At 57.5% G+C, this 19,386-nt stretch overlaps 1 protein-coding gene across 2 annotated transcripts; it reads left to right on the top strand.

Moving 5' to 3' along the window:
* Nucleotides 1-230: 230 nt before the first annotated feature.
* Nucleotides 231-19,036, top strand: TEF (TEF transcription factor, PAR bZIP family member; the record flags this gene model as incomplete). 2 transcript variants are annotated; one of them, XM_084254734.1, is made up of 4 exons in its annotated part: nt 231-333; nt 11,342-11,659; nt 17,662-17,882; nt 18,821-19,036. In XM_084254734.1, 4 exons carry the CDS (start codon nt 231-233, stop codon nt 19,034-19,036), a joined length of 858 nt encoding a protein of 285 aa, XP_084110860.1. The 2 variants fall into 2 exon arrangements, with proteins under 2 accessions (XP_084110860.1, XP_084110859.1); XM_084254733.1 differs by lacking the exon at nt 231-333 and adding an exon at nt 7,785-7,941.
* Between the last annotated feature and the right edge of the window lie 350 nt (nt 19,037-19,386).

Below are 19,386 nucleotides of genomic sequence, written 5' to 3'. Positions count from 1 at the left end.
AATGGCACGGGGCCAGGCCCGCCCTGCCAGGCAGCGGGAAGGGAAGGCCTGGCTGCAGCCGGAGCTGGCAGGTGGCCGAGCTGGGGGTGGACGGGCGGGCCAGGGCCCGTGCTGCCCATTGGCTGCCTCGGGCTCCCACCCCGCCCGCCTCCAGCGCCTGCGGCTCCCAGGCCAGCTCCTGCCGCTCCAGCTGCTTCTAAACTCCCCTTGCAAGCACCTCCTGCCGGGCCATGTCAAGCTGCGACCGGATCGGAGCAGCCCCTGCCATGGACATGCCCGAGGTTCTCAAGTCTCTGCTGGAGCATTCTCTGCCTTGGCCAGAGAAGAGGACAGGTAGGAGTGGAGGTGGCCTGCCTTGGCTGGCTGCCCGGGTGCCCAAGGGGGGTGGCAGTAGTCACTGGCACAGTGGGAGGATACAAGGGGTATCTTGAAGCTCAGGAGGGTCCCCAGCAGGGGTCTGCCCTGGGCTCCTTCCTGGGCAGGAGGAAAGACTGGGGTACAGAGAGCGAGCTGGGAGTGGTGGGGGTGTGGGGATCAGGCATTGCAACTCAGGGACTGCCCCCTAGGCCTGCCGGTTTGGGGAAGTCATGGCCAATGTGGGGCCGCTGACAGGTGCTGCACTCACGTGGGACAGTTCGGGCTGAGAGCTGTGCTGGGAGGACGCACTGGCTGCAGATCGCTTATTACGCTCCCTCGCTCTGCGCGCCGGGGTGCAGAGGATGGCGAGGACTGCAGATGGGCAGCCTCCCCTGTCTGGAGAACAGGCTTCCCTGAATGCACTCGCTTCGGCTCCCGCTCGCTGGAGAATTGAGCCCGAGGATGGGATGGAGGCTGTTATGTAACAGGACCACAGGCTCGCAGCCGCGGTTCCTAGGAAACCACAGGCAAACACGGAGGGCGGGTAGGCGAGGGAGCCCGCGGAGGAGGGCGTGGACCAGGGCAGCACCAGGTGTCTCCCAAGTCTTGCCTGAGAAACCCAAGGTCCTGGCTAGCTTTGGGGGTCGGTTCCCCAGGGCCACCCACTTTGGGGCCCAGCAGGAATGACAGATGTCAACAGGGTAGAGAAAATGAGGAAACCAGGCCTGAAGCCAAAGGGGTCAGTGCTCCCCACAAAGACTTCACTCATTTTACTGCCCCCAACTCACGGGCGCCACTTGCCAAAGCTCCTAGATGCTCCAAGTCATTTCTGAAAATAAAAGTCTCTACCAGAAACGCAACACATCTTGGTAACGAGAGGCCACGCACGCCACAGGAACGAGAGCTCCTAGCAGTCCTGTCAAAAGTACTTTAAAAGTTCTTAATGAAGCCGCTGCTCTCCCTGGTTCTAGAGACCCCACCATTCTGGCTTCAGACTGGGCCACAGGGGGCAGGGTGGCCCGGAGGTGCCGGTCACCCCAGGAAATCGTCCTGCTTCCTGCCCTCCAGACTCCTGTCCTCTGAAAGGGCCAGTTTTTCCGGGGGGGGGGGGGACTGGTTTGCAGGCTCCCTGCGCTCTCTGCCTCCTGCCCTCAAGGGCAGGTCTTGGGTTCAGGGCGAAGGAAGCTCAGAGGACAGCGGGCCCATGTGAGAAAGCCAGGTGTGCGCTCCCAGCCGCCCCTCACGCCACTGTCTGATTCTGCGACCTCCCTGAAACCTGACCTTGACTCCTGCTCCCTCTCGCTGACCCGGGCAACCCTCTCCTCCTGCCACCTCTTTCCCATCCCATCCATGGCTGAGCCGACTTTCTCGAGCAGAGACGACCAGGGTCCAGGCTCCCTTGGCTGTGGGTTACAGTGGCCACCTCTTGGCCCCTCCCTCGGGACGCCAGTGTGGCTGACTTTCCCGTGGGCAGAGCTGGGCCCTAAGCCCTACAGACTGACCCTCCTGCTCCCGCTCTTGCCCCTGCCCCCGAGGGTGGTGTTCCCACAGGGGCTTCTGTTCCAGACAGCTCCTTTTCTGCTCCAGCTTCTACACCATTCCGTTAGCTCTTCACGCCTACCCTTTCCTCACCCATCTTTCTGCCAGCCTTGGTCACTCCAGCCTCCTTTTCAAGAAGCCACGTAGCATGAAAACACACCCGGAGGGTGAACGAGGCCTTCACTTTGAGTTGGCAGGCAGGGCCCGCCTTAGGGCTCCTAACCAGAATCACCTCTGGGACCCCCAGCAGGGTCCCGGGCCTGGCCTGCCTCAGTCAATCTCTCTCCCCCTGCCCAGGCTGGGGGCGGTAGGACGAATACCTGCTCCCACGCTTGTTGCCAGGATCCAATGAGAGATCCGTGTACAAACATTTGCAAAGAGTGAGGTGCCATGTCTTCCTGGGGAAGGCAAACAGCAACTGCCCTGGCCTCGCGCCCCTTCCACTGACATCACACTTGCAACCTGAACCTCCGCCCTGCTTTCCTCCTCCTTCCTGGGATGTCCTCCTTGGAGGAACTGGATGTCGCAGGCTCCAGGAGCGCACCCAGGTTGCAGTCTCCCGGGAAACACACAATGAGGCTCTGGGTGCCTGGCGCTCCGCCCTGCCCCACTGGGCCCCCTGCAGAAGGGGCCACATGAGGCAGGCCCAGCTCAGGGGAACCTGGGGGGACAGAGGCAGGCGGGGTCTGGGAACCCTCCTTAGAGAATCCAGGAAAACAGGAGGGACGTGGGCTCATTTCGGCTTGGTTGTCCTGAGCTGGGCGTCAGCAAAGGCCTCGCGGTGGCCTGCACGCCCAGCCTGGGGGAACAGGGCAAAACTGAGAAGGAGTCAGGTTGGCTTTCAGGGAGGAAAAAGAGGGGCCGGCCCTGCTCATTGATTCCTCGCTCCACCTTCCAAAAGGCCAGTGTGGGGGCCAGCTCCCTTGGCACCACCACCCTGGGGTGGGGACTGCGCTTAGCCCACTGCCCCTCACCCACCAGAGAAATGTGGGACTGTCGTTCTCAGAGACAGGAGGGGCCGGGAGTCCATTTCTGGGTGGCATCTTACCAGGCCTGGACCAGGTTCGGCTGCTAGAGGGAAAGTATCCTTGGGCAAATGTCACTCAGAGGGGATGACATTCGAGCTGAGAACTGGAGGGTGAGGAAGAGCCAGCAGCCCCTGAGTTTTCAGGTTGAGGGAACACCACAGAGACTACCCTTTCCTGGGCAAGAAAAACATGAGTCTGAGGCATAAAAGGCCGCAGAAGCTGCCAAAGGTGAGCAAGGGAGACACTGGGAAGAACGGCAAGGGGGAGAGTCTTGAAGGCCACGAAGAGAGGCTGTCCCCTCCCTGCCTGCCATCCCCATCCACCCACATCTTCTCGGGAGAGGGGCAGGTGGGGAGCAAAGGCAATCCCAGAACCACCCAAGATGGAATTATAGTAAGACTCAACTTCAATGGAGCACCTGCTATGTCCAAGTGCTATGCCCAGCAGCATGCCTGGATTGACCCCCTTACTTTGACACGCAGGCTCAGAGAGGTTAAGTAACTTGCCCAAGGTCACACAGTTAGGAAGCACAGTCAGGAAGGAGAAAGTAGCCCCTACACTCCACATTGCACCACCAACATGGCCTCCACTGAAGAAAGCATGACTACCTGGCAGTGGGTGTTGAGACGTGGCAGAGGCTGGAGGCAAGGGCTTCTCTCTGGAAGTGGCACTCTGGGGCAGCTCTCCATCTGTAATCTGAACCCTGGGAGCGGACAAAATGTGAGCCAAACAGGAAACGAGAACTCCTGAGAGTATGAAAGAGTTGGGCAAGAGCTAGCAAAGAGCCTCCACCCACCACTTCTCCCCCAGAACACACTGAGACCAAGGTACAAACCACAGCCCAGAACTATGCAGCCACAGGCATGTGGGCCGAGAGGAGGCAGAGGCTGGCAGGGCGAGTGCCGGGGCACTGGCTGCAGGGATGGCTCACCTGTGTTATGCCAGGTTCCGCTGTGAATCCAACACAGTGACTGTTATTTAATGTGATAACGTTCCAAATGTACACAGCTTGGCGCTGCAAGGTTTTGTTAACCTCCCACCAGCACCACCGGCAAAGCAAGCCAACAAATATTGACTGAGTTCCTACTAGGAACAAAGCCTGCGCTCTCCCGCATCTGGTGCTGGCAAAGAACACAGATAACTGGGCTTTGTTGGTGCTCAATGGAAGCCTTGTCGTCGGTCTCGCACTTCACACCTGGCTCAGGCCACAGTGTTCGGTAGGTCAGAAGACAGTGGTACGGTCCATGCTGGCCGTGGGCCCAGAGATGACCGCGGCCAGAGGCGCCCAGGCTGGCATTTTAGCTCCTCTGGACTTCAGGCTTAAAGAATAATAATCCAAACTGCTAGAATGATGGGAAGTCGTTTGTTCTACCGATACTCAGTTGATTAAGTTCAAGGTTCTAACTTGGGTTGATTAGCAGGTTTCTGGGATACTACAGAGTAGGGCTTAAAGGCTGTCCAGCTCTGGAAAATGGACATTTTTTAAAAAAGATTTATTTATTTATGCATACAAGGCTGGAGTACAGGCCAGAGGTGTGTGTGTGGCGGGGGAGGCGGGGGTGAGAGGATTCACCAGAGACAGAGCAGGGAGCAGAACAGGCAGATTGACTGAAATGCACTGCTGAGGAGAGCAGCAGGGAGACAGGAGAGGTCTGCTGCGCCATGTGGGTTGCTCCCTGGTGGGCCGGGTATCGAACTCGTGCTGCAGAGGCTGTGGACTGCTTCACAGTGAGGTGCTTAAACCCTTGCACCACCAGGGAGGCCCTGACAATGGACATTCCTCATCCTTGTCTCTGCTGTAGCGTAGGTGCTAGAACCCAGCCTCAACCCACAGCCTCACCCCCACACCCAAAGTAATTCTACTCCTGACACACAGCCCCCTGAATAGAAGGGGCAGGGGGGAGGCCCACCTACTCCATTGCATGCTCTCTCACCCAGAAGCCCCTACCCACTCTGAGGTAAGCATGCCAGAAAAAGAACTGACGGTTATGCAGAAGTCACTTCCCCAAGGCCAGGGGGCTGGTCAGTTGCTGAAGGGAGACCCCACCCAAGCCTGCCTCCCAAGCCCACAAAGTCACTGCTGCCCCCCAGGACCATGCTTCCCTCGCAGTCACTGCATTGAAAACCTGTTACTCAAGAACACTGAGGTCCCACTTCATACCTTTATAGTCTTAACCACATAATAGCATGTTCTTTGCATGGAGTTTATTTCATTGTGGGACTCACAAACACCATGGAAATTAATTATTTCTCACAATATTTATTCTCCCACTTAGAGAAGGGGCAAGGCTGTGCTGTTATTTCCACTTGACTGATAAGGCTGGAAATAGAGAGAGGTGCTTTGGCTCAGGTGGGTCAGCTGGTGGGTGCAGAGAAAGTACTGGCCCCGCCTCTGGGCTGGGCTGTCAGGCAGAGCTGTCCAATGCCGCCTGCAGGCCCCTCTTTAATCTCCCCCAGCTTGCAAGTCAGCACGAGAGAGAACATGTTTGCAATGTTCCTGCGGTGCCTGTGACATACCGTTTACCCCGTGGTTATCCAGGGGGAAAACCCTCTGGGGCGCGCCAGTACAAGCACAGAGAGCTGAATCAAAGCTCGGTTTTGAAGCCCTAGCCTGCCTGCCACTAGCCAAGGCCGATAGGTGAGTTTCCCTAGGCTGGGTGATGAGTGGAAAGGTGTGATCTATACAGATATAGTAGGTAACTTAGAGAGCTTTAAAAAAAAAAAAAAATCTGTGTTTACTCCCTCTCACTCTGTCCCACTTTTGTCATGAAGCGTTAGTTCCAAATCTCCAGTTACTATAAATCCTCCTAATACCTTGAGAACTGTTTTTTCCTTTCAATAATGTCACACTAGTTAACGAAAATACACCTTTTACTTTCACCCAGCCAGTCGACCTCTGTCACACTGGCCTTTCTACAAAAATTTCACGTCAATTTCCTTGAAATGTGTTCCTAAAACCTCAGGGTCAGTTTCTCCCGAGGGCATTTTACTTTCACCAAGTGTAGAACTCCCAGTAGCAACAACCCTGCACACAGATCTCCAGCACACAACTGAGCATTTCTGCTGAACACGGAGCCCCGGGGACCTACACCCTGGCCTCCAGGATAGGCCACACCAACCCGGGCGTGTGCGCCGGCGGCTTGTGTACTATCATGAAACCATTTGTTGCAGGTTTGCGTTGTGCATTCTCCTTGCACCTGGCTCACAGACACCCCACAGGGTAGATCCTGTCCCATCTCCATCTGACTTGTAAGAAGCTGCCCGGCGGTGCAGGTCACGTTTCCCATCAGGTCAGAAGATGGAGTGTTACTGTCCTTCTCGATGCCAAATATGTGGCCGAAGAGGTCAGTATGGGGTCTCTGGCAAAGGCGCTCAGGCTGGCATCCACCTCGCCCAACTTGAAGCCTAAGCAGCAGTAACAATCCAGACTGGCTTGCCGGCTTAGCGAGAGGCCTGCGGTCTAGCGAGTGTGAGGACTTGAGGTTGGGGCCGCTCCATGGCCCGCCCTGCCACGGCCCTCGGCTTCTTCAAAGCTCTCGCCTCGCAGGCCGGCTCAGGGCCCCAACTTGGGGGCCCAACTTCCCCCTCCCCAGTTAGCTCGATGCCTTCCGAAGGCCCGCGCCAGCCGGGGCGGCCCCGCGGGCAGGACGCGGGGTCAACAAGCCTCGCCCTCCCGGGCCGTGCCGGGCAGAGCGGCTGGCGGTCAGGGGGCGCCTCGGGGAGCCTCTCCCGCCCCCCCCGCGGGTCCCGGGCCTGGAGGCGCCCGCCGGTCCTCCCGCCTCTCCCCTCCCGCGCCGGCTGCGGTTCTTCTGGGGAGGGGGCGCGCCACGGCCGGGGATGTCGGGGCTCGGGCCTGTCTGGCCCACCCGCCCCGTTCCGGCCGAGGAGACAGGACCCCGCAAGGCCGAGCGCGCACCCCGCCCGGCCGGCGCCCCCGCCCAGCCCGCCCCGGCGGCCCCGCCCGAGGCTCCCGGCGCCCCGGGCGGGCCCGGAGGCTCAGGCCGGCCCTCGGGGCGGAGCAGGTCGCCGTGCGCCGCCGCGGCCTCAGCCAACCTCCGGGCGCGGGCGGCTCGGCGGCCCCGTCCCCCAGCCCTGGGCAGTGCCCGGGGAAGCGAGGCCCGCCCGCCCCTCCCGTCCCCGGCGCCGGCCCGCACGTGCTGCGCCTCGTGCGCGCCCCGGCCCCGCCCCCGCCCCCCATTGGCTGTTCCCGCGCCTCCCTCCGCGGCCCCGCCCCACGCGGCTGCGCTCGGCTGCGGCGCCACGTGACCGCGAGGGGCCGGCCGGCCGCACCGCCCGAGCGCGCTGATAGGCTCCGCCCGCCGCCGCCGCCGCCGCCGCGCCCAGCCCCGCCCCCCGCGGCGCGTCGGGAAGGGGTCAGGCGCGCGGCCGCGGGGGTCTGCGAGGAGGGCGGGGCCATGAGGAGGCCGGCGAAGGTGAAAGCGCCGGTGGAGCGGAAGGGGCCGCCGCCGCCGCCGCAGCGGGCCTGCGACACCGATGCCGGCGGGCGCCCATCAGGTGACGCGGGCGGGCGGGCGGGCGGGGCCGGCGCGGCGGGCTCACCTGGCCCCGCACGTGTCTCGTGTACCCCCGCGCTCCGGCCAATCCCGGCCCGCGGGGCTGCGCCGGCCCCCTCGCCGGAGGGGCCAATCCCGGGCCGCCGTCCGGGGCAGCTGGCCCGGCCTCATGAATAATTAACGCCGCGGCGCCGGCCCGCGGGCGGGGCCGGGAGGGGAGCGGCGGGGGGGCCGCCGGGCGCCTGCGCAGTCGCGGCCCTGTCGGCGGCTGCGGCGGGTCGCGCGGCTCCGGCCCATCTCGGGGGGCGGGCGGGGGAGGCGAGGCGCGGGCCGAGCGCGGGGCACGATGTCCGACGCGGGCGGCGGAAAGAAGCCGCCTGTGGAGCCGCAGGCGGGGCCGGGCCCGGGCCCGGGGCGCGCCGCTGGGGAGAGGGGCCTGCCCGGCTCCTTCCCCCTGGTGCTGAAGAAGCTGATGGAGAACCCCCCGCGCGAGGCGCGCCTCGGTGAGCGGGGGGGGGGGTCCGCGCGCCGGGGGCGGGGCTGGCGGGGGCGGGGCCTAGCGGGGGTGGGGCCGGGAGGTCGGAGGTCAGGGGGCAGTGGTCCCGCGGCGGGGCCGGGCCGGGCGGAGGGGGCGCCGCGGGGCGAGCCGGGTGGGGAGGGGGCGGGGGCCGCGGGGCGGGTCGCGGGGAGGAGGGGCGGGGGCAGCCCCGGGCCGCCGCGGGGGAGGCGGCCGGGGCCGGCGGGGTGGGCCGCGGCCGCCCGCACGACGCTCCAGGGCGCCGCCTCGGGGAGCGCCTGCGCCGGCCGCTCGGGATGCTCGTTAAAAATACTTGTTCTGGCCCCACCCTCGCCCGCCGAGTCCGCGCCTCGCAGACGGGAATCTGCATTTTAGGGAGCACCCCGTTACCACCCCCCCCCCCGTGATTCCAAAGTCCGCTGAAGTTTGCGAGCGCGGTCTCCGCCGGCCGCTGGCCGCCCTCCCGGGAGGGCCCCGGTCCTCGCCCTGCCCGCCTGGGTACACGCGGGGTTCTCGGGAAGGGAACTGCTGCTGGGGTGGGCGGTGCGGGGGGAGGGCCTGGAGAAGGGGTGCCAGGCCCCTTCTGAGAGGGAGTTGGGCCGGGCAGGACGAGGGCCGGGAGGAGGCCTGACATCTGGCTTTCCGCGCTGACCCCAGACCTCGGGCCGCCGTGGCAGGGCTGAGCTGCGGCTGTTTCCTGGGTCACAAGGGTCCCTGGGGCTTACGTGAGTGGGTGGAAAGCAGGTTTGGCCCTGTTTGGGGGGCTTGGGAATAGGAGGTTCAGGGAGCAGCAGGTGTGCCACCTATTGTGGGGTTTAGGTGGACTGTGATATGCTTTTCATCGGAGACCTTTGCATTTCCAAGAACCATCAGTGTATTTCAGGGATTTGGGAATGAATAGACAATTACCTGTCTTGGGAAATTAATTTTCCTTTTAAAAATGCCATTTCTCTTCCCTTCCTGGTGTGTTCTGAGGCTCTCATTCCTGTGGCTGTCACTGTTGGGCTATAAATAGCTTTAGTACATCAGGTGAGGCCAGGCTCTCCTCTTGATTAGGGACCTCATGTGCACAAACCCTTTTGTTTGTTTTTAAGGCGACCCTTTTGTTTGTTTTTAAGGCGATCCTTTGTTCCAAATCTAGGGCTGACACAAGCAGCCAGAACAGGTGTAAATACCTGTCAGGTTCTTGTTCAAGATCACCAGCAGTGACGTTCATCACAATAACTGTACCTTCTCTGTAGAATGCCCACAGTGCACTTTGGCATAACCTTATTTAGTCTTCCACAACAGTGCTGTGTGGCATTCTCCCCACTTCCCAGGTGAAGGAAGCAGAGACTCAGAGAGGTGAGGATGCTTCCTCAAGGTCACACAGCCAGGCCTTGCTCTCAGTCTGGTGCTCTTTGCTGTGTTACTGGCAGCCTCTGATGGCATCGTGACTTGGTGCTGGGCCTGCTCCTTCAGCATCTCTAACAATGTAAAAGACTCTTTTAAAAACACTGATTAAAAACATCCTTAATTGCTTACACCAGTCACCACCTGGAACGTATTGTGTCTTGTCCTGCAGCATGACTGTTTTTCTCGCCTCCCTTCTCCCACCCCCTTTGATCCCAAGTGACCCTACTCAACGTGGTTCAGTCATTTCTGAACAGAATGAAGACTCGGGCTCTTGTGAGGAGACCAGGGAGGCCATCTGGCCCGTACAGCACACCAGAGCTTGACTTTCTTACTTCCCTTTTGGTTTTAAACCAAAGCCTGGCCCAGAAGGTAGCTGCAAGAACTTAATTTCATCGGTATTAAAAGCCATGACCAAGTTCTGTTTGCAAAGCCTCCACCTTCTTAATTCACTGGGCGTGTCCATGTTTATTGGACCAATAGGCTGCGTTTTGGCTATCTGTGATCCAGGAGTCCGAGCATGACTGGCTTAGTTCCAGCATAGCATGTTTGATTTCTCTTTTTTACTTCAGAACCCATAGTTAGCGTCGTCTCCCTCCGTTCTGAAAATCCATTATGAACTTGTCATGATTTCGCCTCCCACCGCCCTGATTAACCTCCCCATCACTCTGATTTCTTTCCCACCTTGTCACTTTTTTCTCGTCTTTTTTCTCGTCAGTTGACCTCAGGTGTCCACATCCACACCTTTTTCATGGAGATAACTTGGTGGGCACCCGTACCCACTCATAGATTCGTTTTGCATCCTTGGGAGCAGCCTTTCTCCTTGGTGGGGGAACGGGGAGCAGCCTTTGTCCTTCAGCTCCACTTTTTTTCCCCAGAAAATGCTGTCTTCATGGATAGAAGTCTCTTGAAATGGTGGGTCTGAAAAATGTCCTGGAAAGGCAGCTCCAGCTGATAAGCCCGAGGGAGTCTGAGTGCAAACCCAGCATTTTCCATTCAGTGTACTTGTTCTTCATGACCCGCTGCCTGCCTGCTCCCCCTTTGGCCCCCAGATCGAGCGGTGAATCAGATTCCACCACTGCCCTCAAGAGCTCCCAGTAATAATGCACACCTACTGTGTGCCAGGAACTGTAGCAGACACTTTCAGGTGCCACCTCCAGTCTTCACCCAAGAGGCAGCTTTTTTTTTTTTTTTAAAGATTTATTTATTTTTGTACAAGAACCGGGGTACAGGCCAGATGTGCGGGAGGGTGAGAGGATTCACCAGAGACAGAACGGGGAACAGAACAGGCAGACTGAAGAAACAACCGTTGAGGGGAGCAGCGGGTGAGACAGGAGAGGTCTGCTGCACCGTGTGGGATTCTCGCCGGCAGGCTGGGATCGAACCCGTGCTGCAGAGGCTGCGGACAGCTTCACAGTGCGGCGCTCAACCGCCTGCGCCACCAGGGAGGCCCCCAGGGGGCAGCTTTATCCTTATTTTTATAGGGGACACTGAGACCCAGAGAAATTCAAAAACATAGTTACAGTCACACATCACAGCAGGTGGGTGATAGAGCTGGGATGAGGCCCCAGGCTGGGTTGCGGTACAGAAGCATAGCTACAGGGGATGGGACAGGAGAACACAAGTTCTTGGCCAGGGAGTCAGCCCTTTCCTGTGGTGGCAGCTGGGGCTGGCATCTCCACCCCTCCCTTGTAGCCTCGCCTGCACATGTGAGCCCTACAGCCCATCTGAATTAGCGCAGGGACCACATCAGGCTGCAGGACTTGCGTGGGCGTTTCGGGAGGCCTTGCGTGGGTGAGGGTGCGCGCCTGACTCTGGGGGCATCGGCTAGGTCTGGTTGAAGCCCTGGGTTATAACCAAAGAACCAGGTAGACTCTTGAGATGTTGACATAGATCAGGGCCGAGACATGGTCAGCCCTGTGAAAGCTCACTGTTTGCCTGCTGGGGTCCTGTTACCCACTTGTGTGGTGTCTCATCCCGGTTTGTGTTTGCAGATAAGGAAAAGGGGAAGGAGAAGCTGGAGGAGGACGAGACAGCGGCAGCCAGCACCATGGCCGTCTCCGCCTCCCTCATGCCGCCCATCTGGGATAAGACCATCCCGTACGACGGCGAGTCTTTCCACCTGGAATACATGGACCTGGACGAGTTCCTGCTGGAGAACGGCATCCCTGCCAGCCCCACTCACCTGGCCCAGAATCTGCTGCTCCCTGTGGCCGAGCTGGAAGGCAAGGAGTCGGCCAGTTCCTCTGCAGCCTCCCCGCCGTCCGCCTCCGCCACTGTCTTCCAGCCCTCAGAGGCCGTGTCCAGCACAGGTTGGTGAGGCGTCCGCAGGCAGGGCCGCCTGCCCATCCAAGGGAGTCCGTGGCCCGCTGAGGGCTACTGGTGTCCCCATGAGCCCTTCTGCCAGGAGAGGTCCTGGTGGGCTGGCAGTGTAGAGAAGTCCTCTGCTCCCCCTTCAGCACAGTCCTCTGAGGCTGGAGATAAAAATAGCAGCCACATCTGCAGCGGCAGGCTCTCTGTTGGTTGGTGCCTGCAGATGGCCAGGACAGTGGGGTGAGTGCTTCAGTCTGAGGCTTTGCAGGATGGAAATCCTGTGCAGCATTTTCTCGGTACCCCAATTTGCATGGAGTATTGGCAAGCCCAGGCAATAATGATAATGCTGGCCAGAATTTATTAAGCACTTATTCTATGCCAGGAGAATTAACACATAATTCTCACAAAAATCTTATGAAATTGGGGGCCTCCCCGGTGGTGCAGCGGTTGAGCGCTGGGTTGCGAAGCTGCCTGCAGCCTCTGCAGCTGGTTCGATCCCCGGCTGCTCCCCGGCCACCAGAGGAGGGTCCCACATGGCGCGCAGACCTCTCCTGCCGCCCGCTGCTCCCCTCAGCAGTGTACTTCGGTCCTTCTGCCTGCTCTGCTCCCCGCTCTGGCTCTGGTGAATTCTCTCACCCTCCCGCGCTTCTGACTGTACCCAGTGTATGTATAAACCAAAAAACAAACAAACAAATAATAAATAAATAAATAAATAAATAAGACATGCCTCTAGAAAATTAAAAAAAAAAAAGAAATATTAAAAATCTTATGAAATTGATTCTATTATACCCATTTTACAGGTGAGGAAACTGAGGCACAGAGAAGATAAGTAACTTGCCCAAGGTCACACAGCTGGCAGGCAGTGCAGGCAGCACTTGCATTCAGGACGTCTGACTCCATAAGCAGGTCCTGCTCAGACAGGCGCACACAAAGGCGGTCCCAGCGCCCAGTCAGGAGAAGCGGCATCTTGGGGCTTCCTCCCTCATCCTCTTGTCCGTTTTCTCCTTTCCCTCTGGGGGTCGGTTGTAGGTCGGTTGGGTTTTCATTCCCTATGGACAGGAATCCACCGAGGCGGTGTGGGCCTGTTTTGGGGCTCCGCAAAGCCCTCTGCAGGCTCAGTGTGTGCAGGCTGATCGCTCTGGGAGGGACTCAGGGAACCTGCACACAAGGACACTCATCCTCTGCTTTTTTATTTTTGACTTTTTATTATGGAAAGTTTTTCAAATACAAAAGGAAGACACTGCTGTAATAAACCCCCACGTAACCGTTACTCGACTTCCATGATTCTTAACTCATAACCAGCCTTGTTTTCCATAACCTCTTCCCTCCCCTCTCCTGCTTATTCTCATTCAGATCCTGAACATTACGTCATTTCATCTATAAACATTTCCACATCATTGTACAATTACACACATACTATGTGTATGTAACACATAAGCGTTCTTTTATTTTTATTTTTTTAACTTTTTTTGAAGCAGCCAGACACATGAAAGCTTTCATTTATCCTCTCACGAAAGATCTGCACAGTCACACAGGCACCAGTAAGGCCCTGCGGGATCTTTGTTACTCCTCTTGCCAGCACCAGCCTCACCTCTGCTGTCCCCCTGACTTTGTTAGGTTCTGTGTTCCTTTCGCTGCTTTCTTGAGGTGTTCTCGTGCAGGCCACGTCTTGCAAGCTTGTGTTTGAGTTCATTTTTCTTTGCATCATCCAAGGAATTGTAAATCATGCTAAGGCCCATTGTCTTGCCACCTCTAAAATGCGTTCTGAATCCAAATACAAAGATGACATTGGGGGTGGGTCTTGTACATTTTAGCTAATTTTTCTGGAATTTCTGTCTTGGATGCTGTTGCCTTCCCAGGGTGGAGGATGTCAGTGACCATTTGTTTCCATTGAAGCGATCAGTGGATCATGAGCTTCCTGGTCCGGATAGTTACCACGTCCTTTATGACAATGAAGGATATTCAGGGAGCCAGGGAGGCAAATAAGGATCTTTCCAAACATAACTTAATGCCAGTTTCGTATGTGAAATAGATGACAACTCCATCAGCATTCAGATTTCCAGAGTTGTCTCATAAAAAATTACTGTTTCACAGTTTGTTTGAATCGGGGTGCAAACAATACTCACATTTTGTTTGGTTGATACATTTCTCACTCTTTTTTTTTTTTAGATTTATTTATTTATACAAGAACCGGGGTACAGGCCAGATGTGCAGGAGGGTGAGAGGATTCACCCAAGACAGAGTGGGGAACAGAACAGGCAGACTGACAAAATACACTGCTGAGGGGAGCAGCGGGCGAGACAGGAGAGGTCTGCTGCGCCATGTGGGACCCTCTTCGGGCCACCGGGATCAAACCGGCGCTGCAGAGACTGCGGACAGCTTCACAGCGCTGTGCTCAACCGCCTGCGCCACCAGGGGAGGCCCTGATACGTCTCTTAAATCTTTTGTAACTTAAGGCTCTCCTCCCCCTGCTGTTTTTAAAATTTATTTGTTGAAGAAATCAAATCATTTCTCCTACAGAGTTTTGCACGTGCTGGGTTTTTCTTACTGCACTTCTGTCATGCTCCTCTTCTTTTACCCTCTAAGCTGGTAAGAAATAGAGACGCCGCCTGATTCCAGCTGTGGTCTTGTGGTCAGCTTGTTCTCGGAGGCAGTTTCCATGTGTGGCTGGGGGTAGCGCTTGGAAATGAACACTGGCGTCTTACGCCTTAGAGCACACTGGCATCATTCGCCTTGGGTTTTAAGTAGACCTTCTTCATGAAGGCTTCGGGATGCCCGTGTCCTGAGTGTGCCACCCGGTGAATCTTCACAGAGGGAGCCCACCCATGTGATGACACTCCAGATCAGGATAGAGAATGGCATTTGGCACCCTAAAAGTGCCTTGTGACCCACTTAGCCAGTACTCCCCAGAGGTAATCGCTATTCTTGTTTTCACACCAAGGATTCTTTTCATTTGTAACTGAACTTTCAGTAAAAGGAATTATACATCATATTCTTTGTGCTTTTAAATAAGTTCATTACAGGGCCTCCCCGGGGGCGCAGTGGTTGAGCGCTGGGTTGCGGGGCTGCCCGCGGCCTCTGCAGCACCTGTTCGATCCCCGGCTGCTCCCCGGCCACCGGAGGAGGGTCCCACATGGCGCGCAGACCTCTCCTGCCGCCCGCTGCTCCCCTTAGCAGTGTACTTCGGTCCTTCTGCCTGCTCTGCTCCCCGCTTTGGCTCTGGTGAATTCTCTCACCCTCCCGCGCTTCTGACTCTGCCCAGTGCTTGTATAAATAAATAAATAATAATTTTAAAATAAATAAATAAATAAGTTCATTACATTTAAACTCTTTTTTTTATTTTTTTAATTTTTAAAAAAATTTTTTTTTTATAGAGGCATGTTTATTTATTTATTTGTTTGTTTGTTTATACATGCACTGGGTACAGTCAGAAGCGCGGGAGGGTGAGAGAATTCACCAGAGCCAGAGCGGGGAGCAGAGCAGGCAGAAGGACCGAGGTACACTGCTGAGGGGAGCAGCGGGCGGCAGGAGAGGTCTGCGCGCCATCTGGGACCCTCCTCTGGTGGCCGGGGAGCAGCCGGGGATCGAACCGGCGCCACAGAGGCCGCGGGCAGCTTCGCAACCCAGCGCTCAACCGCTGCGCCACCGGGGAGGCCCACATTTAAACTCTTGATTATATTTACCGCTCTCTCTGGCTGACTTTGTAGTACATAAACACATTACATGGGCATCAGACTCTTTACGTTAACCAAATAGATTTATAGAACATAGTTACAGACTACTTCTGTGACAGGAAAAACACAGTGCAGATGAAGCTCAGACTTATGACAATTACACACATAGTAGAAATGAAAGTCAGTCTTTCTTAACTTTTCCATTTCTTCTGTAGAAAAGTCGTCAGTAGTGTGTATTCTCTTGTGTCTGGCTTCCTTCCTCCACTTCGTGTCCGTGAGAATAATCCGTGTCATTGCCTATAGCGGGACTGGTTCGTTTTCCTGGTTGACTAGTATTCCAGTATACGAACAGATATCCGCTCTTAAGATCAGCGGGCATTAGGCATGTTTCTGGTTTGGGGTCATGCACAGCACTGGCGTGGACACTTACATGCGTGACTCTTGGTAAATACATGTATGCCTTTCTGCTGGGCACTGCCCTTGGCGTAGGTGGCCCAGCGGTAGGGCGTGGACACGCATACATTTACCCTCGCTGCCAGCTAGTGTTCCACGTGGCTGTAGCCGTTCACACCCCCGCCGCCGGGGTCTGGGGCTCTGGGGCTCTGGTCGTCAGCTGATGAGCTTGATTTTCTTATCTTTTGTGATGAGGAACCTCAGAAGTCCGTTTCAATCACATGTCCAGCAGATCTGCTAACTTTCCCTTTTCCTCCAGCCCAGTCATGTTAAGATCTCACAGTCCCTTGCTAGAATTTGGCCCCTGGGCTAACCAACTGGGGACGGGGGAATTCCCCCCCCCCCCAAGTCCTTGCCCTAAGCCTCTTGTTTAGGTAATTTGTCCCCTGTTTGCAAATTGTCCCCTTGTTTCCTTGGGGGTTTTCTCTCTTGTCCTGCCCCTGAAACTGCAACCAAGTGCTGAAGGGCACTGAGGCGGTTTCACTCCGAGCAGTCCCCAGAGCCCCTCGGCTGTGTGTCTCCAGCTGCGGAGTCAGCCCGTTCTGAGTGGGTCCCTGGGCGCTCACGCCCTGGCGCTCCGCCCTCTTTGTAACTTTCTCTGGGAAGATACCCTGCGTGTAGGGGCACGTGCACGTTCCAGGTCAAGTCACTGCGGTGCAAGAGCCCTCCAGCACCCTCCCTCCCTCAGGGTCGCCAGCAGAATCTGTGGTGTTACTGACCTTTGGACCAGATCATGTTTTTGTTGGGGTGGGGGAGGGCGTTTCCTTGTGTTCCAGGATATTTAGTAGCATCCTCGCAGGTGCCACTTCCCTCACCCCGAGCCTGTCACTGCCCCTGCAAGGCAGAACTGTCCCCTGTTGAGAAGCACTGCTCAGGGATCAGAAGCCCCGCGTTTCTGCCTCCCCTTCCCGCCCCCACCACGCCTCTGCGGGACTCGCCCTGGCGCGCACAGCCAGGCCCTCTGAGCTGCTCTCCCCGTTGTCTTTGAGGCATCCAGCGTTTTCATAGACTTTTTTTTTTTATTTATCTGTGTGAGGTCAGCCCTCCCCCTGGAGTAACATTCCAGGAAAGCAGGGACTTTGTGTTACGGGCCGCTTTCTCTTTGCCTGGACACCCTGGCCGGGGTCGGTGTTCGGGTAGTGGAGTCAACTCTGCATTCTTTCCAGGAGCGTGAGTGAGTGGCCAGGGGCACCGTTGCTTTTCCAGCGACATCTCTGCTAGCCGCAGCCGTCGCGTTCCGAAAGTGCCTTTAATCCAAAGTCCAGGCTGAAGCGGCAGCCAGGTCCGGCGGGAAAGAAGGAGGCTTCAGACTCCCCCAGGCCCCAGCGCAGCGTGCACTTCAGCCAGCCGCCATCTGTGTGGCCCTGGGAGCCCGTGTCGCTTCTCTGAACCTTTGTTTCTGAAAAACAGTGTTAAAAGCACCCTTCTCCCTTTCGGGGTGTTGCCAGCCGTGAGCTCGCCGCGGGTTTCAGGGACTCAGAAATGGAAGCCATTTTATCACTCGTCTGTGCCCCTGCAGCTCAGTTCACAGAGCGCTTCAGCTGGTTTTCATTACTTGAGAACTGGAAACCTCAGGAAGTTTTAAGGGGGTAAAGGATTTAATGTTTTGCATAATGTTAGGGTGGGGGGGCGGGGAGCAGTCAGAAAATCCTGTCTTTTTCAAGGGCCTCTGTTTCCTTTTGAGCATTCTGTTCCCGAGAAGACGCTTCCCACGTTTGTGCTGCCGAGTTGAATCGTGTGTGCCAGCCTGACTTGGGGGCTGTGCTGGCACCGCTCTTCTCCCCTCCAAGCGGCAGTGACTTGTGTGCCCCTTGAGGTCCAGGCCGTGTGTGACCTGAGGTGAGCCGCTTGAGGACCACCTGCCTGTTTTTCAGAATCCCCCCTGGAAAAGGAGAGGGAGACTCCCAGTCCCATTGACCCCAGCTGCGTGGAGGTGGATGTGAACTTCAACCCCGACCCTGCGGACCTGGTCCTCTCCAGCGTGCCTGGCGGGGAGCTCTTCAACCCTCGGAAGCACAAGTTTGCAGAGGAGGACCTGAAACCCCAGCCCATGATCAAAAAGGCCAAGAAGGTCTTTGTTCCTGACGAGCAGAAGGTAACCTGGTATCCTTTCAAAGTGGGGGTGTCCCCAGCACAGGGGCGGAGCTTCCTGACACTCTGGGAGTGGAGCCCCTCCCCCCGCCAGCGGGCCCCTCCAGGAAATGTGTGCTCCCGGCACTTGGTAGTAAGAAAGGGACTTGGGTGGCCGCGGTCCCAGCATGATGCCCTGCGGCTCCTCTTCCCCTCTGCTTCGCGGCGTGGGTAGGCCCTCTCGGAAGGACGGAAGATGGTTGTGTGTTGCCATTCCCGGGACTGGCCAGCCGCTTTCAAGCTGATCGTTTAGGAGCTGGGGTGGGGAGAGGAGGATTTGGTCGTCTCCCCCTCCTCTCCTGTGGAAAACTCGCAGAAAGGATTTTGCATCGTGCTCTGGAGTCAGGAGACCTGGGTTCAAACTCCACTTTGCCACCCAGACATGGCTGTGCCTGAGGCTCCCCCTCTGTGAGGTGAAAATAACACTCAGGCACTGCCTGCCAGGGGTCTCGGAGGCTGTGGTGACAGTGAACGTCTGCCTGGGCCTCCCGGTAGGCCAGCACGTCACCAGCACTGTGTACTTGTCACCTCCGTGAGGTAGTCGCGGTTACTGTCGCGATTGTGCAGGTAAGGAACCCACGACGCTGCTAGTGAGTGGCAGAGCCAGCTCAGGGCTGGGCCCTGACACCACTGAGGCAGGGGTGTAGGCGGTGCTGACAGTTGAGGAGCACACAGGGGCTCCCAGGAAGTGAGCCCTCTCCCTCCACCACGGAGCTCATACCCGGAGACTGGGGAAAAGGCAGGGTCCGTCACGGTCCTCGGCGTCTGCAGCTCCCTCCCCACGGGCCTGGCATCAGCTCAAACGGGGCAGATGTGTCGTGGGAGGAATCTGGGGTATGGAGCGGTGGCTGATGTTCCCTTGTGGGGAAAGATGAGAGACCCACAGAGGACACTTCCCCACAGGATGAAAAGTACTGGACACGCCGCAAGAAGAACAACGTGGCAGCCAAGCGGTCCCGGGACGCCCGGCGCTTGAAGGAGAACCAGATCACCATCAGGGCGGCCTTCCTGGAGAAGGAGAACACGGCCCTGCGGACGGAAGTGGCGGAGCTGCGCAAGGAGGTGGGCAAGTGCAAGACCATCGTGTCCAAGTATGAGACCAAGTACGGGCCCTTGTAACCTGTGCCCCTGCCCGGGCAGCACTGCCTGCTCCTCAGACCGCTGCTGGGGGGGCTCCCTGGAACCCCACACACGCGTGGAGACTTATGACTCGTCGCAGGCGAGCGCGGTGCCCTGCTCCAGGAGCGTTCGCGTTCAAGCTTCATTATCATGTGGCGATTTTCCGGGGGGCCAGCCTCCTCGCTGGCAGGGACGCGAGATGCTACACAGACAGCGATTCAGCCGTGGTTTCTATTCCTGGATGTCCCGGGTGGATTGGAAGGGACCTTTGGAGCGTACGTCTCTCCTCCACAGGCGCTCAGGCTCCCCTGCCTCTCCCTCATCTCCAGCCTGACCATCAAGGCCTGTCT

The sequence above is a fragment of the Talpa europaea genome (genome assembly GCF_964194135.1).
Source record: "Talpa europaea genome assembly, chromosome: 15".
NCBI lineage: Eukaryota > Metazoa > Chordata > Mammalia > Eulipotyphla > Talpidae > Talpa > Talpa europaea.
Note: the sequence above shows the minus strand (reverse complement) of the source record. Positions and strands in the feature narration are given on the sequence as shown.